General features: G+C 35.0%; 1 protein-coding gene across 47 annotated transcripts; it reads right to left on the reverse strand.

Annotated features, from left to right (window-relative positions):
• Positions 1–133: 133 nt before the first annotated feature.
• Positions 134–27,983, reverse strand: LOC147502598 (magnesium transporter MRS2-I-like). 47 transcript variants are annotated; one of them, XM_086607390.1, is made up of 38 exons: positions 27,900–27,981; positions 27,456–27,517; positions 27,100–27,375; positions 26,584–26,931; positions 25,643–25,784; positions 25,407–25,551; positions 25,074–25,287; positions 23,392–23,901; positions 22,990–23,286; positions 22,695–22,719; positions 21,123–21,167; positions 20,943–20,983; positions 20,129–20,289; positions 19,881–19,952; positions 18,152–18,201; positions 17,443–17,644; positions 17,168–17,309; positions 16,523–16,992; positions 15,945–16,053; positions 13,138–15,117; positions 12,623–13,059; positions 11,697–11,838; positions 11,124–11,587; positions 9,843–9,958; positions 9,401–9,524; positions 8,887–9,031; positions 6,129–6,300; positions 3,864–4,115; positions 3,747–3,776; positions 2,820–2,973; positions 2,455–2,576; positions 2,094–2,168; positions 1,800–2,024; positions 1,678–1,722; positions 903–947; positions 753–782; positions 521–640; positions 134–436 (listed from the first exon to the last, which is right to left on the reverse strand). In XM_086607390.1, the coding sequence occupies exons 28-38, from the start codon at positions 4,104–4,106 to the stop codon at positions 350–352; spliced, it is 1,176 nt and encodes a 391-aa protein (XP_086463516.1). In that variant the 5' UTR covers positions 4,107–4,115; positions 6,129–6,300; positions 8,887–9,031; positions 9,401–9,524; positions 9,843–9,958; positions 11,124–11,587; positions 11,697–11,838; positions 12,623–13,059; positions 13,138–15,117; positions 15,945–16,053; positions 16,523–16,992; positions 17,168–17,309; positions 17,443–17,644; positions 18,152–18,201; positions 19,881–19,952; positions 20,129–20,289; positions 20,943–20,983; positions 21,123–21,167; positions 22,695–22,719; positions 22,990–23,286; positions 23,392–23,901; positions 25,074–25,287; positions 25,407–25,551; positions 25,643–25,784; positions 26,584–26,931; positions 27,100–27,375; positions 27,456–27,517; positions 27,900–27,981; the 3' UTR covers positions 134–349. The 47 variants fall into 47 exon arrangements, with proteins under 47 accessions (XP_086463516.1, XP_086463510.1, XP_086463507.1 ...); XM_086607384.1 differs by having other exon boundaries at positions 20,129–20,277; positions 21,297–22,719; XM_086607381.1 differs by having other exon boundaries at positions 21,297–22,719.
• Between the last annotated feature and the right edge of the window lie 2 nt (positions 27,984–27,985).

The raw sequence follows: 27,985 nt of genomic DNA on the forward strand, positions 1-27,985 counted from the left end.
CATATGAATCTGGGAGCCTTAACTTGGCCCATCTACAGTTTTCAATTTTTGATGTACTCTGCGAGGGCACAAGGCCAATGGATGACATCAAAATAGCACTGAGATTTTCTGAGTTTCCCAGTCTTTATCGAAGTTCATATAATTGGGTTTGGATTTGCATCAACATAAATGTTTGTAATCTCAGTTTTACAATTGTTAAATTCTCTTCGTTCAAACACAGGACAGTATTCTTGAAGAAGGAATGTTTCCCATAAAAATACTACATAACATATGCTATAAGCCTATAACATAATTGACGGAAAACCTTCTACTTCAACTCCTTCAGACTGACCAACTTCTTTATAATGTATCAAGAACCAATGAGACCTTTGCGACGGGCACTGAAAATGATCAGTATATATATAGCGGCACACACTATACTTGTGACAATGACCACCTGCAAAGCACACGGCAAAGATAATGCAAATGTGCCGAATATGTTTATATGATAAAATCTAGTTTTTGAAGAAAACACTCATACCCATTTAAACATGTATCCATGGTTTTCGTTCCATGGATATTTGATGCTCATGCCGAATATTCCAGCCACAAGAGAATAGATGGAGAGACAGACAGTACCAGAACTTAAGAAGAACTCCAACTGTGGTGAGGAAAAGAAGACATACATATATCACTGAGCATATAGGATTTTAATAACCAATAACAAATGGAGAAAAGCCAGGGTGAAAAAGAATGGATGAGAGAAACATTGCCTTAATTAATTGATTTCGATGATTGTCCAGCTGCAGGAAAGGAAGCATGAGAATTTAAAACACAGACAACATTTAAAGATAAATCTCAATCAAATGTGGTACACCCCCACCCCCACCCCCACCCCCTCCAACACACACACACACACTTACCAGAATATTGATGTAATCCTCAGTATCATCAATATATTCACGTAACTGAGACCAAAAATATAATTCTGAATCAATAAGCAATTGTAATAACTACAAAGTATAAAGTACTGACAAGCAAAAGTGAAAGAAGCAAGTGTTGCTTAACTAGTAAGACTTACAGAACCAGCAAGTAGGCAAACAGAAGTATATTCTAATGGTCAAATGAATCTCAAAGTTGATTACCGAAAAAAAAAATGAAACTCAAAGAACATTTGGACTAAAAGTATTAGTCGTACTCATGAAATCCTACAAAATAACCCTATATTTAAGGGTTTATGAAAGAACGTAAACACACACACACACACACACACAAACACGATCACAGTGCCATTCATAAAACAAGAAGAATTGTGCAAGAACAGATCGATGAATAGATATGCACACACTTTTTTTTTTTAAAATTTACTTTGTATATATAGTAATGATGCAACACACTACAAAGCAGATATTGAACATGAGAACTTCTTCCATCATTTATGTAAACTATTCGTATAAAGAGTTTCATTATCCAGGATAGAGAAGTGTTCACCCAGTTGTTTGGGAGTGAGGTTCCATTTCTTTTTCCCTATCGGTTCCACTAACATGTAAATGCATGAAAGAGCCACATTGCCAGCGGCAGTGATGCATCGCCACAATGCACATTCAACAAGGCTTTCATAATTAACGAAAGTAACAATAGATCGGAAGTCACAACTCAATATTAGGAATACAATTAATGCAATTCAAAAATATATACCGTGGACAATTTGTTCGATGTACTTTCGATTTGAATGTAGTATACCTGCAAAAAATTCAAAACGGGGTTTAAGTTATAGTCCTGATCGTGTTTACATAATTAGCAACTCACAGTTAAAAGACCTCAAGTAACATTTCGATCTCCTCAACATCATTCACATCTCCATGAACTGTTATTGCGCTTACTCTACTAGCTCTGCATATTTTTGATGCTACAGTAGGTGATGCAGGAAACAAGTTGAGTGGACCAGAGCCAGTCAGGGTTGATGCCCCGGCTAACTTTCTTGACAAGGAAAGTTCAAGCATGTCATCTTCATCATCAAGAAGATTTTCAAGCTCATCCCTGATCTGTTAATAGACAATGGATAAGATACATCGTAAGATCTTCATATTCTGTCCATAGCACAAGTTACATACCTTTTGAACACGAGCAATCAATCTTGTCATTGCATTCTTTAACTTGCGAATCCGGTCCAAGTTGTGGCTACTAATCTGCAATTTGATAATTAACACTAGTTAATCATTTATGATATTGTCCTAAAACAAATTTAAAGTTATTTCCAACACAGAGCGGGCATTTAAAGACACATTGGGGAGAGAGAAAGGAACTGACTAAAAAACCATAGCCAAGAGGAAGCTGCTCTTTTGGCAGCACCTTGTGTTAGCCACGTATCTTCATCACTCAAAGTGCATTTAGGTGGTAACAACCGAAAGAGTACCTTTTATCTAGAACATTATATTAAAACAAAAATAAAAAGATAAGGCAGTGTCCACCTACCTTGGACGTAAGTTCAAGTAAAGCTGGGTATGCCGCAGTTTCCAACTCAGTCGTACGTGCATCTAGAAAACTACAAACTGCTTCCAAGGCTACTTCAAGTGCTCGAAATTCAAACGGGCTGTCTAAATATAAACATTTGCATTCTCAGGAGTCAAGACATCATCAGTACCAGAGCTAACTCACAACAATAAACTAAAAAAAAGAGCAAGCATGTGTGCACCTATTGCACCAATCAAAAAGGCAAACTGTATGCAATAAAGTTATAGGTTCACAAAAAGGTTTAAGAGAAAAAACGAAGACTTTCCATCAGAAATCTGTTACGGGGCCAAAAGACAGGACTAGAAAACATTCAGAAAGGTAATTACCATCTTCTTCACCCGATTCGATATCATTTCGCCCATTTTGTTGTTCATTCATGTCTCCTCGGCCTGGGCCATTGGACTTAACAGGTGTTAATCGCCTTCGAAGTTCCTCGACAATAGGAATAACATTATCATCCAGCGGATCTCGAAGTAATACCTACCCAAAAGGTAAATGAATAGGTTGAAGAATAAGAAGACACTAGCAGAAACTGAATGCATTGGTCTTCATCTTGTCGACAATTGTCAAAAATGTAAAACTAGATAAATAAACTACTCTATACGTAAAAATAAACAGCCCAAATAAATAGACCACCTTGGTACTTGTGATTAGTTTTTTGAGCATGTGACAGTGGGATGAGATGCAAATGGTCAAGGCTACAATGGACACCACTGAAAAAAATTACATTGCAGTAGATCATTAATACTCCTTACCACATTATAGAACTCACCAATTATTTCATGTATTAAAGTAAAGAAAGCATACAGATAAATGATTAATTTTCTTGAGCTAATTATAAATGGATGATACTGCATTTTCTTTAAGCTTTTCCATGTGAAACAAATTATAAAATGGCTATTGAAAGATCGAGGATCTTATACACCACTTCACTTGGATAGTGTACAAACAAATCCCTGGTATATATGCTTCATATCCTTGCCATAAACATGAATTTGTCTATTCCTATTAAAGTATTCCATACTATGCCTTCTGAATACGTTGCTATTTAATGGTCAATTTTAAAATAATGGACAACCATTATCACCAATTTTCTCCATCTCCCTAATTAGGTTTAGATGGCCAATTTGACAATTTCAGCCTCACAATTTTTCCTCCTCAAGAAGTCTATAAGGTTTTTACTCTGAAAAGGGGGGTTAGCTCTAAATTACTTCCAAAGAAACAAGAAAAACATAATTAAAAGAGGTAGTTACCTCTTCTGCTGTGATTATTGCTTTGATATGCTGAAACACATTTGAGCAAAAACAAGATCAGAACACCTTCAACAAAACTGAATAGGATTGGAAGAAAAGAGGAGGGGGGGCACTCACTTCCAAATTGAGAACAATGGCTTTCTCTCTGCGCAGTATAGTAGAAGGATACATTAGGAGTGGATCGAGGATACGAAAATCTCTGGCATGAATCTGAACACGGTTCATGATAGCATGCTTGTCCACATCCACAATGTTTCCTTCTCCAGTAGAATCTATCAAAATCCAACTTCTGGAAATTGATACTTTTTTCATCAAGGTTGCATGACTATTTACAGGGACAATATATCCTTCTCCACTCATCTCTTCCTTCTACTATTACAAAATCACAAAAACATGACAGGAGACAAAATATATAAACGTTTGTGCTACTTGTCAATTAAGAATACATACTCCAGTATATGTCAGTTACTTTTCATAAATTAAAAAAAATAATAATAATAATAACACACAGATAAAATGTTAACTTTTTTGTTGAAAGTTGGCAAGTTAAAGCCATAGGAATTAATAAGGATAGAAATTTAATTAATGGTTCTGGGACTACTATTGGAAAGGTTGGCCATGCACTTGATATTGCAGACAAGTGTTTTTTTCTCCTGAAAATTATCTTTATTAAAATTATCAACTTTTACACAAAGGAGGGAAAGCGCCTTACAGATTGTGTTGCTAGTCCTTTCTGAAGAGCGAATACAATCTTTCTACATACATTCAGTGGAACCAACATTCATTTTATATTAGAACAAATGATTCTAGTGGTTATTTTATCAGTATTTGTGATCCTTCTATTTCATTGATCAATTTAAAAAAATAATTTCCAGAAAGCAGCAGAAAAAACGCCAACGAAATTTAACTACTTACTGTCATAATTTAATATTATTAGTAATAGTACGGGATTTGGTTAGTATTATGACATGTTTAATGTCATTAAATATAGCTTTCATTGGTAACAAATATGCAAATATCATATTAACAAATATAAAATCATCTTAGAAATATTATCTATGCACACAATTAATTACATTCCATTTCTTGAAATATATTTTATTGTTGCCCTTTTTTCTTTTCATTCAGATTAAGTAATTTTAGGAATTCAGGTCCTGTTAATATCTCCATTAGTTTAATGTCCCAATAATCCTTGTGTTCTCTTCTCCCTAGTGGCAATGCAATAAACAATGCTAAATATTATAATTTAGGATCTCAAATTGATATACTTGAGTTCCTGCTTTTGGGGAGATTACTTAGCTATTGTGTCCTTCGCTTTATATAAATTAGTGGGGGTCGTCGACCAGCGAAAGTTACTTAACTTCAGGTCATCTAACACCATAGGTTGCTAGGCAAAATGTTGAAATGTTCATCTAATCATGTGGAGGAGAAGAATTATGACCAAAGTAGTGTCACTTATCCTAGATTTGAGACTCATATTTTTAGTCACAAACTACTCTGCAACATTCCACGGTGAATGGCACAGTGCACTGGTCATCTTATTCCAATGATTTCCTAGTCATGATGTAGTAGCAGATTAGTATCTCATCATGGTCATGAGTCTGTTTCCTAGTTTTAACAGTAGAACGTAACATGTTCTGTCTCTTCGGATTGAGCTGACATCCGTTGCGGTCGTTCATTCTATTCAAAGAATCCCCGTTCCAGAACTGTACATGAGATTTTCACCTCATACAGCTCCTCCTTCCTGTATAATGATAATAATCCATGGAATTAAAATGAAATATTCTCATTGTAAACTGAGAGGGGCTAGCATTTTTACAATAAATCTCTAGCCAACCCTCCTGCAAGAGGTTTTTTCTTAGCCTCAACTCACTTTCACCCTTCTATCTAAGTAGTTTACATTTTCAACTGGTTTCTTTACTTTTTCATTTTAAGAACTTCTAGTCTTCAACCCTTCCTTTAATATGTTTAGTAGTGGGCATACCGAAGCCTTGCTTCAGAATAAATATGATCATGGGGCCACTCCACTCATCCCCATTTCCAAAGAGAAATTTATTTATCATACATCAAATAAAAGTTTTATATAAACAAAAAGAGTCAAAAATAATGGTATAACAATAACAACAACAATAATAATAATAATGATAATATTGTTTATTGAAAAAAAAAAGAAAAAAAAAATCACGATGATAATAATGATTACAATACTAAGAGTTGCAATAATAATACTAATACTAATAATAAAGATTATAGTAATAAATAATAATTATTATTATTATAATCTAGTGTAAAAAGGGCCAGTTTTACTCATTTATTTATTATTATGATGTTGTCTTAATGCAGATAACAATAACTTGATTTCTGTATTTTAACGGCTCTCACCTCTGGTTACTATCAAGTATCAACTAATTGATAGATTTAATGAAGATGCAGTCACGCAGATGATTCCGTTTCTGTATTTCAACAGTTTTTACCACTTGTTTTCTTCATATGATTGGATGGCACCTTTTCCCCCTCCAGTCTGAAATCCATACAATACGCCTAGCTTAGCAACCTGCAAAACCAGAGGAGACAACTCAAGCAACATAACTTATAAAGTTATAAGGAGTTTGTCTGGATACGCAAATCAGTTGGTACAATATACAGTCCCAAATCCTAAAAATCTGCCCTTTGAAGTACATTGAGATAAAAACCCATCAATATGAAACAAAGAAGCCATACCTTAGGCAAAACAAAAACATAGACAAGCAAAGCAAAACAGACAAACTCTTCTAAATTGAGTGAATATTGCAATACTGAACCGGGGTTCTATACTAATCTAATGAAGAGGCCATCCCAGTTAGACAAGAAGTGGGTGAGAATTGTCGGAGAAATTGGCTGAAACACCATAATAAACAAATGTGCTTCAGTGTTTTCGTCATATATCAGATGCTGAACGTAACTCAATACTAAACTCGAGTTACTTGGAACTTATATCAGATGCCTTATAATTTTGTTGTATTACACCAGATCTAATATCTGAATCAGCAATATGGACATTTCAGTTAATTTTCAGATGTGCCTTCAGTAATGGCATGCATTTCACCCCTTTTGTTCTATTACCATTCATGTCAATTTTCATTTTCCTACGTAACTTTCAAGCCTTCAGGTCACACCAATGCACTTCTGGAATAAATGATCATTTCTCCCAAATTACATTCATATTTCTCAAAATTACCGTAGTCACATTTCAGAATCCTATTATCTGTACCAAAATATACAAAAGCAACTTAACCAAATCCCTTCTAGTGCTCTTGTCTGCAAATGTCCAGGCACATACCGCCAAACATAAAATATCTGAGGATCAGAAGTTCTGAGGTCTGAAGAAGTTGCCAATACACATTTTCAGGAATTCAAAAGGAGAATTCATTGACCCCCACTGCTTGTGTGCCCTTTGTAACAAGTCCTTTTCCAGCATTCCCAGAAAGACATAGTTCATAAAAAGGAATTCTGAATAAACGAATAGCAAAAGTATCCAAAAACAAGAAGGTAGGTTTCAACATTCAAAGAATAAAAAATGCCAACATAAAATAAGAGCAACTGTGGGTGGGGAATTTGTGGAAAGTCCTTATATTTAGAAAACTCAAAACAAAAAGATAAAAATCAAATCACAACAAAAAAGTTGCAAACAACATATAGAAATTTTAATAAATTGTGAAACACAAAAAACTTAAGTATAAAGAAAAAAGGGAACACATATTGCCTTCGTGGGGAGACTAACACATTGGTGGGTAAAGCTCATGTGAGCAAATGGCCACAATCACAAGGTCGGAAGAAATGGCCATCACACAAAGTTCGAGAAATCACACAGACAATTCAGTAATTCCCATCCTTTCTCAGTTCTCATCTGTTCCTCGGTGCCTTTCCTCTTTCTCAAGCCAAGTTCTAAATATTCCCCCACCATGTGTAGGCCCTTAATACAAGTCCTCACCTTATCACCTTAGACATGTGATTAATAGCAAGGAAGATAAAAAAAACCAATACCAAAAGTATCTAAATAAAAATGTAGTTTTCAAAACAGAATGTAAAAAAAAATTGGGTGAACATATGAAAACTCCAGAAAATTAATAAAACTCAAATTGAAAAGATAAAACGTAAACAAATTAGGCAGGTGAAAGAACACTTAAAACTATATGTGAGGTCATGCTGAACTCAAATGCCGACAAAGTAATGGTAACCTTACTTCTTTAGGAACCTGCTGGCACAAGCCACAAGTACATCTGAGGAAATGGCCAAATTCACAAGGTCTGAAGAAGTGGCCATGGTCCAATGTCTGGAATTACAGAGATCATGACACATTGATACCTTCCTCCTCGTGTCCTTATACCCTCTTGATTCTTAAGTGAGTTTCCCTTCTTCAAGCAGTGTTCTAAATCCTCCCCCACACCACAATTGTGAGACTCTTATACCAGTGATTAATAATAAGTCCATACACTGTTCTGAAAAAGGACGGTAATCACGTTAACCATCTAAAAAAATGAAAACAGGAATAGCAAAGAAAGCATGTTGAACTTTGGAATATGCCAGACGATAAAGAAAACTCAATGCAACACATAGGAAATCAGATCAAGTAAACATGTAAAACTCAGAAACTCCAACAAACTATGAAAACTCGAAAAGTCACATTTGACATTGGTAAACAAAACAACTAAATATGTAAAACTCAAAACCACGAAACTGAATGTAAAATTACAAAGAAGATAACTGAAACGGGTAATGGGCCAAAAAAAAACATCGGAGTGGAATTATCCAGAAAAAATATGTAGGGGGTATCACATATACAAAAAAATGAATTGATGTAAACCTAGAAGAACATATATATAGAATATAACAAGTACAAGACCTGCGTAATTATAATTACGTCCACAGAAACTAGACTGATACATCAGTGTGATCGCAAGCCCTGCAAAGCAGTTGCACTAATATATTTTCCAAGAGTTTGAACATAAATTTACCTGTTGTATCAATTAGGTGGATTAAAGTGGCAGCTATACTTATATAATTAACCAGCTCTCAGGTTTACAATACCACTGTTTTAAACCAGAACTAAGATGTTTATTAACTCCAAGAGTTGAGCAATATCAATAAGCATTTTATATACCTCAAATAGTTAGTCACTGAGGATACCCCTCATCTTCGCATTTATATCAAATTCCCAATCCATTTGGCTGGACACAGCCAGAACTCTGCAATCATGGGCATTGGCGATATACCTCGGGTTGAACTGGTGGCATTTTCAACCATATCTGCAGTTTTATAATAATTATTTTACTAATTATTTTACACAACTTACCAAATTCATGTAAACACATAAATTCCAACCCATATTATCCCGTATATCAATAGAAGTTCTCCAAACAGTTGCTGCCATCCATAAAAAGTAGAAGAGCTGACTTGAGGGCTATAGAATGTGGAGATCGTGTTTCTTAGTATTTTAGTAGGCTTGCGCTAATTTGGTCATACAAAAATAAGAAAGGCTAAAAAACATAATGCAACAAAACAGGAAAGGGTTTCATGTGTGATTGATATAGTTTTTATTTTATTTTATTTTGATTGGCAAGCCTGTTTTAAATGAAATCAGTAACTCTTTGATATAGTTTGGGAAAGCATCATACCGATAACGGGCTTCAGGTAACCTCATATTTCCTGTAGTGGGAGTAGATCTCTTCAATACATTCAACAACTGCAAGAGTCTATATCTATAACGGGCTTCGCCGATATATCCTTCACATTGACCTCCTGCAAGAAATACAACACATTACAACATGGTGTGAACAAATAACCTCTATCATGGGAGCTTGAACATCATCAAGTAGGCAATTGAACAAGTTCGGAGTCCAACCAAGATCTGAGTATCTGACACAAGAACATTGCATGCAAGGGTCTAGTGCAAGATGTCTGCAGCACAATACTTCTGCAGACAAAGTAAATCCGCAAAGTAGGCAATGGAAGTATGTAAAAACCTCTTATGCCTACCTCTCTCTACCGCCTATTCGATGAACGGGATCGATATGCCCGACGACCTACCCGACTCTAAAAACAAGAAGTGATTCCTACCTTCCCCTCCTTCATCTTCTATCCCTGCTCACTGGAAAGCATGCATTCCCCCCGTTCCAATTGCTGGAATGAGTGGAGCATTTACACCCTCCTTAGTCTTCTATGGTTGATACACCCTGATGAATGCAGCCAAAATCCGCAAAAATAAAATCCACGACAAGATACTACTTGATAAAGAAGAACAAACAAGGTCATAATAACTAAGACTAAAAGCTAGCGACTCGACTAACGTATCATACGTAAAAGAGCATGTAGTAACTCGTAAGAGTAAGAAAACCATCACGAAAACCAAGGAAAACCAAAATATAGGTACATTTGAAGAAAATGATGTGCGTAAATGAATTTGGGTGCGTTAGATAGCAGGGAAAGAATTTTTTTAAAAAAAACTTTTAACGTTAAAACAAACAACACAAATTTTTGAAAACTAAAAGATTCTGTAAAAACCAACACGTATGAGTGTGAGATAGCTATATTCACTACCATTGCGGCCTAGAATCTATAATATTATACAGGTCATTAGATAAACAATCCAAACGGAGGTAAAATAATCACCGTTAATTGCCATGAAGCAATCATTCGGAGTCTAAGAAACTTCTGCTATTATAGGTAATAGGAGCATCGCACTAAAATAAGCAAGGTCCAATACATAACACAAAACCCAGAATGTGTTATATTTCACATGCCACGTGAAATTCTTCCATGCCCCTCCCTCTAATGAAATTTTTCTCCCACAAATTTTCATGAGGGTGGAGGATATATTGAATAAAATTCACCACCACATGAAATTTAGCAGACTACAAAATGAGAATCAGCCACTAATATTCTTTTTGAAGTTAAAGTGAGCAACAATTTTTGTATTTTGAAAAGGAGAATTTTGTGTTGAAAACCATGAGAAACCCTTCAACCAACAACAACAACAGAGTAAAAAGTTTTAAAATCAACTATATAAAAAGAAGTGAACAATTTTTGCGTTAAATGGAAACAGAAGCAGAAATTGTTTTTGCAAACCAAAAAACTGTACTAAACTATTGATTTTTCTATCGTGTGAGTGTCTCTATTATATATTTGAACGTAAAAACTAATCCTAGAAAACTTCTGGGGTTCTTCTAAATATTTCAATCAAAACAAATTATTATATATAATACTTCAAACCCTAAAAACTTTTTACACAAAAATTTGGCTACTTAGTTCGGAATAAGAGATCCCCCTTAAAAAACCCACCATATGGACTTAATTGGTATCTTTAAGAACTTATGAAAAAGAAACATATGAGGATGGTACCTCATAAGAGAGTTCTTCAGAGGGGAAGGTTGCTTTGACTGACTTGCTAGCGAGCCTCCTCAAAAGCAGAGCAAAAACCAAAACACTGATCAGGAAGGATCGTCCAAGCACATTTAATTGGAAGAAAAACCCAAGTTAACAGATTGTTCTCCTATAACATTGTAATTGGCAGATTAATCGGTATAGCCTTTTGCAACTGAATACATTATTGTCCCCAGAAATTCAACATTGACAATAAATTAAAATGTAATTTAAGGAAGCATCAAATAGTACAATAAGAATAACTGGCTAAGAAAATCAAGGTGTAACAAGTTCACTGTTGCGATCCCCCTACGTTGACTGCTTCACAAACCCAGCTTCAAGACCACAGTCAGATTGGATTTAGTCCTGCTGCTTGGCATATGCCTAGATGAGAATGAGACCAAAAGGTTCTACTAGAGCTAGATTATTGACGACTCCCTAAACTGGACATGAAAGCATACCTATGAGCAACAGTTAAAAACAAGAGCTAAAGGTAGCAAAACATAGATCCATTAGAAGGATTACCAAGTATTGTAACTGTAAATATCATACCTTAATCATCAGACTCGTCAAATAACATAATATTCGACTTCTTGTCATGTTTGGGCAATGGGCATGCCACCTCAACCATAAAATTCATTTTTGTCAACGAGGTTGAGAACTGCCTCATCTCTTCTATCTCTCTACTAAGGGTCTGTAAAGCAAATAGTTATCAATGACCACTTCAGCCAACCAGGAAAAGGGGATAAATACATATATTTGGACCTCTTTATTATAAAACGGGATATAGGTCAACGAATGTGTTTAAAGGAAGAAAGCTGCTAATATAATATTTTTGTGCAATGCAAGAAAGACACCTACTAAATTTCCAAGGCACCTATCACAAAAATCTTGCCTGTTTTGAAAACCATGAGACACCAAAACAGATATATATGTTACTATGCTAAAACAAACAAACTCAAGTTCAGAAAAATAAAAATTTCAGTAGAATGTAAAACGGGTGATTTTAACAATGTTTAGGCAAACTATTGAAGAAAAACTAATTTGGGTATGTAAGACTGCAGGGAAGAACTATTGTGAATAATCGCAAATTTTTATGTGGTAGTACACTCATCTTTATATTTCACCTGCCACGTGAAATTCCTCCATGCCCCTCTCTCTATTGAAATTTTTCTCCAACAAAATTTCATGAGTGGAGGACATATTGAATAATTCACTACCACATGAAATTTAGCAGACAACAAACTGAGAAGCAACCATTAATATTTTCCCTAACACACCCTTCCTTTTTAAAAGTAAAAGCAAGCAGTATTTTTTGTATTTCAAAAACAGGAACATTTCGAGATGGATTGTGTAAAACAAAGCAAAACAATTTCGAAATCAAGTGTGAAACGAAAAACAAATTCAAAAAATCCTAAGTAATAGTGAAATTATGTAAGTGTTGATTTAAGATTGAAGACTGAGTTGCATGTGCATACCACCATTTGAGGCATGTTACGACCAAGACAACCGACCCCGACTCTACTAAACCTAAGCTTTTTCTCCAGCTTTACAATTTTTAGCCTGCAGGGATGTTCAGTGAACTGAAAAGGGACCAACAGATATAAAAACACAGCAAAGGACTCTCTGGAGTTTTGTGTTCAATCTCCCTTGTCCTAACAAACCAAATCAACTTGGAACTTCGACGAAACTATGTCATATCAAACCAGAAATGCTGAAGACAGGTGATTCCTAATTTAGTCAGGTATTCTTTATAATTAATCTTCACCAAAACCACCATCTTCTCCATCTCCACAGTCGTCATCATACATGCGTCTTTGCTCCGGTTCACCTACAGGATTCCCATACTTCACTTGCAATGTCTTTCACTTGCAATGTCTTTAGGTTATTATCACTGAAAATTGAAGCATAGGGCCTGCAACATATTTCTTTTATGATGGCTTTGTTTAAATGTGTTTGGTAAAAAGACGGTAGGAAAGATGAAAATAATTACCTTGAAGAGACAACTCTGTTGGTCCGCCCTCTGCAAAAGGTTGGCCCACTGCTTATCTCGCTTCAATGTAAAAGCAGAACCCACAACCTGAAACCTGAAAGCAGAAGGCCATTCAAGATCCACCATACATCAATTGGAGGAAGAAGCACTCCAAACTTGCCATAAAAAATATCATCTGTAGTATCTACTATCCAAGACATTCATCTGCCGGAAATCTGCCACAAACCCGATGCCTTTATCTTTGCATGCTCCAACACAATAAAAGATTGCAACATCTTCCTCCTGGCCTATTAAGAAAAGTAACTGCATAATAACAATATCATAATACTTGACCGAAAATAAAACCATGAGTGCCAATTATACAAACCAATTGCTCCTCAATCTCTTCTCAAATGCTAGTCACCAGCAACATCAAACAAAACCCTCCAGCTTCAGTTCTCCCTATCATTTTGTATGTTAAAGTGATATCTTCTCTATAAATCCTTCCTTGCTTTTTTAATATATGCTCGAACAAGAATTTTATACGAAAAAATAGAAAACAGTTTTAAAATTTTGGGTGTTAGATTGCAAGGGAAAATTTTCGCAAGTCCCACTTTGTAGTTGTGAAGAGTTTCATAAGGTAGTAAGTTCCCTCTTAATTTTTCACTTTACGCGAGAAATTTCTCCAGGCCCCTCCCTCTACTAAGCATCCCACAAAATTTGTAGAGGGTGAAGAATATATTCGCAAAATACTTGCTACCAAATGAAATATCTCGAACACAAAAGTGAGACGTAGATGCTAGTATTCTCCCATACTAACAATCACGCCTTTCATTCTGGAACAAAAAGAATTAACAATTTTTAAAAATTCTGTTTTAAAAAAACAATGTGTTGCCCTTCTTCCCCCATTCCCCAAAAATCATCAAATACATGTTAGTATGTTAAAACAAAGAACTCTAGTTTTGAAACAAACAATGTTTTGGTAAATTGTTGAAGAAAAATGAACTTGGGTAAGTTAGATTGCAGGGGAGAACTTTTGTGAACAATCCCCACTTTGTAGTAAGCAAATTTTTCTCGCTGGAAAGCATGCATTCCCCCCGTTCCAATTCCTGGAATGAGTGGAGCATTTACACCCTCCTTAGTCTTCTATGGTTGATACACCCTGACGAATGCAGCCAAAATCCGCAAAAATAAAACCCACGACAAGATACTACTTGATAAAGAAGAACAAGGTCATAATAACTATGACTAAAAGCTAGCGACTCGACTAACGTATCATATGTAAAAGAGCATGTAGTAACTCCTAAGAGTAAGAAAACCATCACAAAAACCAAGGAAAACCAAAATATAGGTACATTTGAAGAAAATGATGTGTGTAAATGAATTTGGGTGCATTAGATAGCTGGGAAGAATTTTTTTAAAAAAACTTTTAACGTTAAAACAAACAACACAAATTTTTGAAAACTAAAAGATTCAGTAAAAACCAACACGTATGAGTGTGAGATAGCTATATTGTTTATTCACTACCATTGCGGCCTAGAATCTATAATATTATACAGGTCATTAGATAAACAATCCAAAAGGAGGTAAAATAATCACCGTTAATTGCCATGAAGCAATCATTCGGAGTCTAAGAAACTTCTGCTATTATAGATAATAGGAGCATCACGCTAAAATAAGCATGGTCCAATACAGAACACAAAACCCAGAATAAAGCATATACCAGTATCAGTGCTACAATAAACCAGTGTCTAATAAGCTCCCAAAATTGATAAATATTTACCGTTTGCTCAAGTAATATCGATGCTTTTAATCCAAAAAGAAAAAACCACAACAAGTCACAAGATAACACTTGACAAAGAAGAAAAAACAAGGTGCCAAAAAAATATAATAAATAAGGATACAATGAAAGAGTACCAAAGACAGACTCGCCGCATAACTTATCATTTGCAAACCAAAAGGGCATGCAGCAACTTCATGTTCCAATTGTGCTCCTTGCCTCTGTAGTATCACGGTATAACCTCAGTCAATAAAAGTGGATAACATCAGGGTGTGATAGGACAAACACAGTCAATTGCAGCTAACTAGAACAGTGGGATAAAGAGAATAAACAGAAAATAAAAGAGCTAGAAGAGTACGAAATGCATTTTATTATTTTATTAGATTGCAAGGGAGCAAGCTCCACATTGTCGTTAAGAAAATATAAGAAAAAAAAAACAGTTTTAAAATTTTGGGAGTGTTACATTGCAAGGGAAAATTCTGGCGAGTAAGTCCCACTTTGTAGCTATAAAGTTTTCACAAGGAAGTAAGTTCCCTCTTTATTTTTCACTTTACATGTGAAATTTCTCCATGCCCCTCCATCTACTACTAAGCATCCCACAAAATTTGTAGAGGGTGGAGAATATATTTGGAAAATACTTCCTACCAAATGAAAAAACTCAAATGCAAAAGTGACATAGTAGTCTCCCATATTAAACAATACACCCTAAATAAAAAAAACAAAACAAATTTTGAAAATTCTGTTTTGAAAACAAACATGAAATACATGTTAGTATGTTAAAACAAACAATTTTTTGTTAAACTAAACGAAGTTGGGTATGTTAGATTGCAAGGGAGAACTATTGTCAACAATCCCCACATTGTAGTAAGCAAATTTCAATGTGGTACATGAAACTCCTCCTCCATGCCCCTCCCTCTATTATCGAAATTTTGCTTTAACAAACAATTCAAATATTTTAAAAAAAAAGTAAATCCTAATTTTTAGTAAAATAACATATATATCCGTATGTGATATAATATTATTTAATCAAGACAAGTGTAGGTTTTACCATATGTGCGAGCTCTCAGAGAGCATTGCTCTTCCCAGAAGCCTGAATAAACCTGTCACATTTTTCTTAGAGTCGGGACAGAAGTGCCTAAATTGAGAAGATCCAGTGTCTGCGTAGCATGTTTACCAAAACCATTAAAATTAACTCATTTTTTCTATAACCAATGAGGATCAGAACTAATTAATTAATTTAGTAAGCATATAAATATAAATATTTGCACCTCTTTACATGATAAGATATTATAAAACCAAAAAACGTGTTTGACATCAGTTATGCTATGCCACAACTAGACACGATAGGTTAATGAACGTGTTCAAAGAAAGACAGCTACTAATATAAGATTATTGTGCAATCCAAGAAAGACACATACTAAATTTCCAACACCACCTATCACAAAAATCGTCTTTTAAGGGTGTAGGTCGAAGTAAGCACCTTAAAGAAGTATTTTATTAGCATTTATCACTCTTGATCGTTTCTACAATCACATTCAGATGTACCAATAATAAACTTAGAAATGAATAAGTGTAGTAAAACGGAATGTGAAATTTTAAGTTGAAGAGTGAATTGCATGAACATACCACTATTTGAGGCATGTTACAACCAAGGCAGCTTCCTCTCCAGCTTTACATCAAACCAAATCATAGAAACCAATTGCCCTGTCTCTCTTCTCGAAAGCTAGTCACCAGCAACATCAAACTAAACTCCTCAGCTTATCGAACCAAAGATGGTCAGTTCTCCCTACTAGTTTGTATGTTAAAGTGATATCCTCTCTAATAAGCCATCCGTGCATTGATAGCTGCTCAAACTTGCTGGCAATCCTGCTAGCAATTAAAATATCCAGGGAACCAGACACGTAAGCTTCCATCTCTCCAGCATCTGCATAGTGTCCGTAAACCACATATGCCGATGTTGGTGTTCCCCTTCCACTTGGTCCCCTATAAGCCTTGTCGTGTTTACAACCACAAAAATCAGGTATGTGAGGCGACAAGACTCTTTCAGTATGCATCAGCAATGCAGATTGGTGAAATGTTTGTAATCCATTAATCACCTATTGCAACTCAAGTGAAAAGATTAGCATGTCACATGGGTTCACTTGGAGAATTAAAAAGAAAGGGCAGGTGTAAAATTTTCACATCGAGATATAACTGACAACTCCACTGAGCAGTAAGAAACTCCAATAGTTATTTACAAGGTAACATAACATGTAATTATGTATAAATTACCTATCATGAAGACCACATGGGAGCATGAAGACTATCACGTATGGATTGGAGCAAGTAAGGAGTTTAACCAACATCTATTAGCTGACTCAAGCACATCGCATGCAAGGGTATGACCCAGAGATGTCTGCAACCCAACAATTACCTAAATTGTATAACCAACAGTCAAAATCCACAAGGAAAACTCCACCGCAAGATACCACTTGACAAAGAAGAACAAACAAGGTCATAAAAACACAATAAGGATAAAATAACCAGTCCCAAAAATATCAACTCACCTAAACTATCATATGTGAGCACCAAAGGGCATGTAGTAGTTCCAATTTCCAATTTTGTTCCTTGATGTTACAGTATCAACTGCAGTACTGTGTTGTCAAGTTTGATCTCCGATGGGAGTCTTTGACGGGGACTAGTTAGTATTTTCGGTTTCGTGTCACCTTTTTCTTGTACTTGCAGTGAAGCATATCTCATCCAAACAAACTTTCCTCCAGCACAACATAGTGAAAAACATTAGGATGTAATGAGACATACACTGCTAACTGAAAATTGCTTCAACTCCCTCCTTCCACAATACCCACAAAGATAATAAAATGTAAATCAAACAAAACTAGGTTTTTAATAAAATAAAATAATAGGAAGTATGGAAAGTATTATAAAACATGTACATTTGGAAACGAAAACCATGTGTGTAAATTAATAATTTCGGCTGTGTTAGACTGCAGGGGAGAATTTTTGTGAGTTAGTCTCACTTTGTACAAGTAAATTCCCACCTTGCTTTTCACTTGCCCTGTGAAATTAGAAATTCTCCATACCCCTCCCTCTATCAAAACTTTCTCCTATAAATTTTGTAGAGGGTGAAGAATATACTTTAAAAAATTTGTACTGCCACATGAAATTGCTTGAATACAATGTGACATAGCCAATTACTATTCTCCCCAAGTCCACAGACCATTAAATACACACTTAATTTTAAAATAAAACATATACCAGTCATTGTTTCCTTTGGGTGAAGATACCAGAGGTCTGGGGCTCGAACCCTGCCAGCATCAAAGAGTTATTGATCTCATTCAAAACAGGCTTTCCAATCAAACAAAAAAAAATGTTTCTAAAACCGCAATATTGAAAGAACTTTGTTCAATTTAAAAACCAATTTTGTAAAACGAAACAGAGATAAAAACCCTTAATTATGTTTAGAAAATCCTAGAAAACATTTTGTTTTGAAAAAAAAAAACAATATTATTCAGTTGAGTGACAACAGTCACAACATGATTCAATTGTGTGTGTGAAACTGTGAATTTGTGATAGTGTTTCACACTCCTCAGTTCAGCTATCTCACATTGTGTAGATGAAATAAATAAATTTTTACAATAAAAATAAAAATAACTACCAATCTTTATTTATTTTTTCTAAAAAAAAAATAAGTTTTGTTTCTGAAACCAATTTTGTAAAACAAAAACTCCTAATTTTGGTTTTGTTTCTGAAAAGGTTTTGTTTTGAAAACCATGAAAATAAGTAACACTTTATTTGTATTTCAAAAAATAGAGGAGAATTTTGTGTAAAGAAACATGAGAAACCAGGAAAACAAAAAAGTTTTGAAAGGATTGTGTAAACGAAGTAAGCCCTAGAACAGATTTGAAAACAAAAAGTTTTGCTCCCACAAAAATCTTAAATTTTAGGAACAGTATGAGATCTACTACTTTTCAATCGAGACAAGTGCAGGTTTTACCATTTTCATTGAGTCAGGGCAAGGACCTTGGGCAACAGAAAGCTGGGGAGCCTAAATTAAGAACCTCCCACCACCCAGAGTGCCTCCGTGCCTTATCTCTTCTACTCTTCTAGAATGTTAATCACCACTCACCAGCAACATCAAACCCATGTACGCTAAGGTTATGTTTATTAATAGTAATAAAAGAATTAATAAACACGTGTTGTTTGGAAATTTTAAAACAAAAAATCTGGGTGTGTTCAGGGGAGAATTTTTGTAAGCCACACTTTGTACAAGTAAATTAGAAATTCTCCATGCCCCTCCCACTATCAAATTTACTTTGAATATTTTTTTACTGCCACCACATGAAAATTGCTAGACATACATAGCCAATTACTATTCTCCCCAAGTCCACATACCAGTCTTTGTTTCCTTTGAAAAAAAGAAGGAAAGTTTTGTTTCTGAAAGAGATTTTAAAATCAATTTTGGGAAACGAAACCCCTAATTATGTTTAAAAGAATTTGGGTATGTTAGATTCCAGGAGAATTTTTGTGAACAACCCCATTTTGAAGTAAGCAATTATTTTTAGGTGGTAATACAATCCATCTTAATATTTCACCTGTCCCGTAAAATTCCTCCACGCCCATCCTTTTAATAAAATTTCTTCCACAAAATTTCTTGAGGATGGAGAATATATTCGAATAAATTTGACTACGACATGAAGTTTCGTAGACGACAAAGTGAGAAGCAGCAGCAATACACAATCAAACACAACCTTCTTTTTAAAGTAAAAATAAGTACCTGTTTTTTGTAATTCAGAAAAAGGGAAATTTTTAGGTGTACCATGAGAAACCCTTAAACCCACAAACAAAATTGTTTTAAAATCACGAGAACAATAGAAAGATTTAAGAAAATAAATAAATAAAGGGGGATTGTGTAAAACAATTTTGAAATCAAATTGTAAAACAAAACAGACAGAAAAATTTTCAATATTAGACGATGCAAAGGTACCTTAATCATCAGAATCGTCAAATATCTCAGGCAATAAGACTGCTTGTCATGTTTGGGCACCAGGCATGACACCTAAACCATGAAATTCATTTTGGTCAATGAGGTTGAGAACTGCCTCATCTCCTCTATCTCGTTATGCAAAACCAAATAGTTATTGATGACCACATCAGCCAACCGGGAAAGGAAAAAGAAACATATATACCAGCATGAAATCTAGTATTTTCAATCGAGACAAGTGCAGGTTTTACCATATTTGCAAGCTCTCTGAAAGCATTGCTCTTCCCAAAAAGCCTTGAATAAACTGCATTTTTCTTAGAGTCGAAGCAGAACCTTTGTCACAAGATAGTTGGGCAGGAGCCAGAGTGCCTAACTTGAGAACCTCCACCATCGACGGCGCCTATAGAGCGTGCTTAAGAAAACAATTAAAATTAAGTAATTAACTCATTTTTTTCTATAACCAACGGGGATGACTCACTAATGTAGTAAGTTTAAAATAAATATATTTATTTCTCTTTACATAAGATAGTATAAAACCGAAAACGTGTTTGACATCTGTTATGGTATGGCCGCAATTAGACATAATAGGTTGACTAATGTTTTTCAAGAAAACAGCTCCTAGAATAAGACTTTTGTGCAACCCATGACACCGACTAAATTTTCGAAAAACCTATCACAAAAAGCTTGTCTTTTTAGGGGGGCAGGTTGGGTAAGCTCCTCACAAAACTTGTAATGCTTCCTACCAAATGAAATTTCTCGAATACAGGGTGAGATTAAGTAGTTGCTCTTGCCCCATACTAGCAACACACCATTCAATTTAAAATAAATAATAATAAATTTAAAAAAATTTATTTTCAAAAACATGAGAAACCCTCCCGGCCTCCCCCATTCCCCAAAAACCCTGATATCTATTTTAATATGCTAAAAGAAACAACACTACTTTTAAACAAGTAAATAATTCATTGAATGTAAAACGTACGAGTGTGAGATAACCATGGCAGCCTAGAATCTATATTGTTATAAAGGTCATTAGGCCAACAATTCAAAAGGAGGCAAAATAATCACCTATGATTCCCATGACGCAGACTTCTGAATCAAAGCAACTTCTGTTGTAATAGTAGCATTGTGCAAAAAGAAGCATAGTCCAAATGTCCAATACAGAGCACAAAACCCACGATAAAGAATACCAGCATCAATTTTAAAGTAAACCAGAGTAAAATAAGCTCCCAAATCGAAAAAATTTACCGATTGCTCATGTAACATTGACGATCTTCGCACAACACCTAATCGCTGCAGGCAAAATCCAAAAAGAAAAAACCACCTCAAGACAACACTTGACAAAAAAGAACAAACACGGTGTCAAGAACAATATGAACTAAGGATACATTAAATAGTATCGAAGATATAAAATCGCTTAACTTATCATGTGCAATCCAAACGGGGAAGTAGAAACTTCATGTCCCAATTGTGCTCTACGCCTTCATAGTACCACAGGATAGATATAACCTCAATAAAAGTTGTTAACATCAGGGTGTGATAGGACAAACACTGTCAAGTTAAAATTGCTTAAGGTTCATTTTGTATGGTATGCTGACAACTGAAAGATTGGGGAAAAATAAGCATTTTATAGATTCCAAGGGGAACTTTTCGCAAGTAACCCCGCTTTGTAGTTATAACATTTTAGCAAGGTAGTAAATTCCTTCTTTACTTTTCACTTTGCACGTGAAATTTCTCCATGGCCCTCCCTCTGCTACGCGTCCCACAAAATTGGTAGAGGGTTCAGAATATATTAGCAAAATAATTCGTACAAAAAGAAAAATCTAAAATACAAAAGTGAGACGTAGTTGCTAATATTCTCATAGACTAAAAATCACACCCCTAAATAAATAACAATTTTTTAAAATTCATCCCCAGCCCCTAAAAACCATGAAATATATGTTAATATGTTAAAACAAACAAACTCTACTTGTGAAACAAACAATTTTTAGGCAAACTATTGAAGAAAAACGAACTTGGGTATGTTAGATTGTAGGGGAGAACCTTTGTGAACAATCGCCACTCTATAGTAAGAAAATTCTTATGAGGTAGTACATTCCGTCTTTATATTTCATCACCTGCCACGTGAAATTCCTCCATGCCCCTTCCTCCATTGAATTTTTTTTCCCACAAAATTTCATGAGAGTGGAGGATACATTGAATAAAAATCATTACCACATAAATTTTAGCAGACAACAAAGTGAGAAGCAGCCATTACTATTCTCCCCATACAATCAAACAGATCCTTTCTTTTTTAAAGAAAAACAAGCAACAGTTTTTTGTAAGGAAAATTTTGTGCTGAAAACCTCGAAGTAAAACAATTTTGAATTATTGATAACAGTTTAAAACAAACAACTCTAATTTTGGGGAAAAAAAAATTCAAACAGTTGAATTTAATATGCATGCATCAATGTGACAACATGTATGAATGAATGTAAGATAACACGATTTAGTTGTGGGGTAAGTGTTTGTGTTTCTACTACTTGAACAAAAACTTCTAGGGTTTTGGTAAAACAATTCAAAGTAAGGACCACTGGAATTTTTTTGAGCGTAACCAAATCTCGGTGCTCATCAAAATAAAATTAGGAACTGATACCGTACTGTATTTCAAGTTTGCGCTAAATCCAGTAAGATTACTCGGAAATAAATACACAGATAAGAATATTAGAATTCAGTGTTTCGAAAAGTTTACCAAAACTCCAACGACGATATTCCACTCTTCAAAGTTTTTAAGTTTCGAGGACGGCATAGAGATTTCTTCATCAAATACAGTAAACATACCTGACTAAGTAGTGTTGAAAATTGCCTGCAGGAGAAAGAGAGAGAGAATCAATTTGAAATCAATTATGTAAAAGAAAACAGAAACAAAAACATCCTAGTAACCCCTAGAAATGGTTTGGAAAAAAAAAATGAATGCATGAATGACGGAATCTGTTACACGATTTGGCGGTGAATTAAATAAACTAGTATCAAAATTGATAATGATCTAGATTGCTCACAATCTGCGGTTCAGTAGTCTCCTAATTATTGTTATTGAGTGAACTCTAGATAAAGAATTGAGAGAAAGAGAATGTACCTCATCTCTTCCTGCTTCTGTTTTGAGGCTATTAAAAATTGAGATTGTCATTATCCACTCATGTCGAACCAGAAATGTTGCAGGCAGGTGATTCCTCATTTACTCAGGTATTCCTTATAATTAATCCTCACCAATGCCACAATTTTCTCCATCTCTACAGTCATCATCATCCACTCGTCCTTGCTCAGGTTCACCTACAGGATTCCTATACATAGCTGCATTATCTTCAATCTCTTCTAGATGGTTCTCCACTGCGTCAATGATGGTCTCATTCTTCACTTGCAATGTCTTTTCTCACTGAAAAATGAAGTATAGGGACTTCAAACCTGTATTAGATTCATTTATGATGCCATTGTTAAAAGTATTTGGTAAAAAGATGGTAGGAAAGGTGAAAAAAATAACCTTGATGAGACAACTCTGTTGTTCCGCACTCTTAATAAGGTTGGCCCAATGCTTATCTCGCTTCAGTGAAGAAGCAGAACCCACCACCTGAAGGCCATTCAAGATCTACCGTACATCAATTGGAGGAAGAAGCACTCCGAACTCACCATAGACAAAATCATCTGTAGTAGCTACTATCCAGGACAGAAGACCTTGCTCTTGTAATCCCAACATTCATCTGCTGAAATCTACCACAAACCCGATGCATTTATCTTTGCTTGCTCTTACACAAGAAAAGATGGCAAAATCTTCCTCCCGGACCTATTGAGAAAACTAGCTATATAATAGCAATATTATACTTGACCAAAGATGAGTGCCATTTATACAAACCAATTGCCCCTCTATCTCTTCTCGAATGCTAGTCACCAGCAACAACGAACAAAACTCTCCAGCTTCAGTTCTCCCTATCATCTTGTATGTTAAAGTGGCATCTTCTCTAAAAAGCCTTCCTTGCTTTCATAGATACTCGAACTAACAAAGAAACGCATTTTAAACAAACAAATGAAAAACAGTTTTATAATTTTGGGTGTTAGATTGCAAGGGAAAATTTTCACTAGTAAGTCCCACTGTAGTTGTAAGATTGTCATAAGGTAGTAAGCTCCCTCTTTGTTTCTCACTTTACACGTGAAATTTCTCCATGCCCCTCCCTCTATAAAGCATCCCACAAAATTTGTAGAGGGTGGAGAATATATTTGCAAAATACTTCCTACCAAATGATATATGTAGAATACAAAAGTGAGACGTAGTTGCTAATATTCTCCCATACCAACAATCACACCCTTCATTTTGGAACAAAAATAATTAACAACTTTTGGGGATTCTGTTTTGAAAACCATGTGAAGCCCTTCTTCCCCCATTCCCCAAAAATCAAGGAATATATGTTAAAACAAAAAACTCTAATTTTGAAACAAACAATTTTTTGGTAAAGTACTATTGAAGAATACGAACTTGGGTATGTTAGATTACAGGAGAGAACTTTTGCGAACAATCCCCACTTTGTAGGAACCAAATTCTTATGTGGTAGTACATTCCATCTTTATATTTCACAAGCCACATGAAATTCTTCCATTCCCCTCCCTCTAATGAAATTTTTCTCCCACAAAATTTCATGAGGGTGGAGGATACATTGAATAAAATTCAGCACCACATGAAATTTAGCAAACCACAAAATGAGAATCAGCCACTAATATTCTTTTTGAAGTTAAAGTGAGCAACAATTTTTGTATTTTGAAAAGGAGAATTTTGTGTTGAAAACCATGAGAAACCCTTCAACCAACAACAACAACAAAGTAAAAAGTTTTAAAATCAATTATATAAAAAGAAGTGAACAATTTTTGCGTTAAATGGAAACAGAAGCATAAATTGTTTTTGCAAACCAAAAATCTGTACTAAACTATTGATTTTTCTATTGTGTGTGTCTCTATTATATATTTGAACGAAAAAACTAATCCTAGGAAACTTCTGGGGTTCTTCTAAATATTTCAAACAAAACAAATTATTATAAGTAATACTTCAAACCCGAAAAACTTTTACACAAAAAATTTGGCTACTTAGTTGAATAAGAGATCCCCTTAAAAACCCACCATATGGACTTAATTAGTATCTTTAAGAACTTAAGAAAAAGAACCATATGAGGATGGTACCTCAGAAGAGAGTTCTTCAGAGGGTAAGGTTGCTTTGACTGACTTGCTAGCGAGCCTCCTCAAAAGCAGAGCAAAAACCAAAGCACTGATCAGGAAGGATCGTCCAAGCACATTTAATTGGAAGAAAAACCCAATTTAACAGATTGTTCTCCTATAACCTTGTAATTGGCAGATTAATCGGTATAGGCTTTTGCAAGTGAACACATTATTGTCCCTAGAAATTCAACATTGAAAATAGATTAAAATGTATTTTAAGGAAGCATCAAATAGTACAATAAGAATAACTGGCTAAGAAAATGAAGGTGTAACAAGTTCACTGTTGCTATCCCCTACGTTGACTGCTTCACAAACCCAGCTCCAAGACCACAGAGATTGGATTTAGTCCTGCTGCTTGGCATATGCCTAGATGAAAATGAGACCAAAAGGTTCTACTAGAGCTAGATTATTGACGACTCCCTAACTGGACATGAAAGCATACCTGTGAGCAACAATTAAAAACAAGAGCTAAAGGTAGCAAAACATAGATCCATTAGAAGGATTACCAAGTATTGTAACTGTAAATATCATACCTTAATCATCAGACTCGTCAAATAACACAATATTCGACTTCTTGTCATGTTTGGGCAATGGGCATGCCACCTCAACCATAAAATTCATTTTTGTCAACGAGGTTGAGAACTGCCTCGTCTCTTCTATCTCTCTACTAAGGGTCTGTAAAGCAAATAGTTATCACCGACCACTTCAGCCAACCAGGAAAAGGGGATAAATACATATATTTGGACCTCTTTATTATAAAACGTGATATAGGTCAACAAATGTGTTTAAAGGAAGAAAGCTACTAATATAATATTTTTGTGCAATGCAAGAAAAACACCTACTAAATTTCCAAGGCACCTATCACAAAAATCTTGCCTGTTTTGAAAACCATGAGACACCAAAACAGATATATATGTTACTATGCTAAAACAAACAAACTCAAGTTTTGAAATATAAAAATTTCAGTAGAATGTAAAACGGGTGATTTTAAAAATGTTAAAACAAACAATGTTTAGGCAAACTATTGAAGAAAAACTAATTTGGGTATGTAAGACTGCAGGGAAGAACTATTGTGAATAATCGCAAATTTTTATGTGGTAATACACTCATCTTTATATTTCACCTGCCACGTGAAATTCCTCCATGCCCCTCCCTTTATTGAAATTTTTCTCCAACAAAATTTCATGAGTGGAGAACATATTGAATAATTCACTACCACATGAAATTTAGGATACAACAAACTGAGAAGCAACCATTAATATTTTCCCTAACACACCCTTCCTTTTTAAAAGTAAAAGCAAGCAGTATTTTTTGTATTTCAAAAACAGGAACATTTCGAGATGGATTGTGTAAAACGAAGCAAAACGATTTCGAAATCAAGTGTGAAACGAAAAACAAATTCAAAAAATCCCAAGTAATAGTGAAATTATGTAAGTGTTGATTTAAGATTGAAGACTGAGTTGCATGTGCATACCACCATTTGAGGCATGTTACAACCAAGACAACCGACCCCGACTCTACTCAACCTAAGCTTTTTCTCCAGCTTTACAATTTTTAGCCTGCAGGGATGTTCAGTGAACTGAAAAGGGACCAACAGATATAAAAACACAGCAAAGGACTCTCTGGAGTTTCGTGTTCAATCTCCCTTGTCCTAAAAAACCAAATCAACTTGGAACTTTGACGAAACTATGTCATATCAAACCAGAAATGCTGAAGACAGGTGATTCCTAATTTAGTTAGGTATTCTTTATAATTAATCTTCACCAAAACCACCATCTTCTCCATCTCCACAGTCGTCATCATCCATGCGTCTCCGGTTCACCTACAGGATTCCCATACATAGCTGTCAATCAAGGTCTCATATTTCACTTGCAATGTCTTTAGGTTATTATCACTGAAAATTGAAGCATAGGGCCTGCAACATATTTCTTTTATGATGGCTTTGTTTAAATGTGTTTGGTAAAAAGACGGTAGGAAAGATGATAATTACCTTGAAGAGACAACTCCGTTGGTCCACCCTCTGCAAAAGGTTGGCCCACTGCTTATCTCAGTTCAATGTAAAAGCAGAACCCACAACCTGAAACCTGAAAGCAGAAGGCCATTCAAGATCCACCATACATCAATTGGAGGAAGAAGCACTCCAAACTTGCCATAAAAAAGATCATCTGTAGTATCCACTATCCAAGACATTCATCTGCCACAAACCCGATGCCTTTATCTTTGCATGCTCCAACACAATAAAAGATTGCAACATCTTTCTCCTGACCTATTAAGAAAAGTAACTGCATAATAACAATATCATAATACTTGACCGAAAATAAAACCATGAGTGCCAATTATACAAACCAATTGCTCCTCAATCTCTTCTCGAATGCTAGTAACCAGCAACCCTCCAGCTTCAGTTCTCCCTATCATTTTGTATGTTAAAGTGATATCTTCTCTATAAATCCTTGCTTGCTTTAATATATGCTCGAACAAGAATTTTATACGAAAAAATAGAAAACAATTTTAAAATTTTGGCGAGTAAGTCCCACTTTGTACTTGTAAAAATATTTCATCTCTTTATGTGAAATTTCTCCATGCCCCTCCCCTCTAACAAAATTTGTAGAGGGTGGAGAATATATTTGGAAAAAACAATGTGTTAATATGTTAAAAGAACAATTTTTCGGTAAACTAAACAAAGGTGGGTAAGGGACAACTATTGTCAACAATCCCCACATTGTAGTAAGCAAAAACGAGACTGTTGAATCACGAATACGGGACAAGTGGTTGAGACAAACAAAACTTTACCTCAACTGAGAGCCATCGTCTCCTTTTCATCACTCGACCACACTACAAACAAACATGCTCTGGGATATATATAGACATACGGTTCA

Source organism: Coptis chinensis, chromosome 4 (genome assembly GCF_015680905.1).
Source record: "Coptis chinensis isolate HL-2020 chromosome 4, ASM1568090v1, whole genome shotgun sequence".
Lineage (NCBI taxonomy): Eukaryota > Viridiplantae > Streptophyta > Magnoliopsida > Ranunculales > Ranunculaceae > Coptis > Coptis chinensis.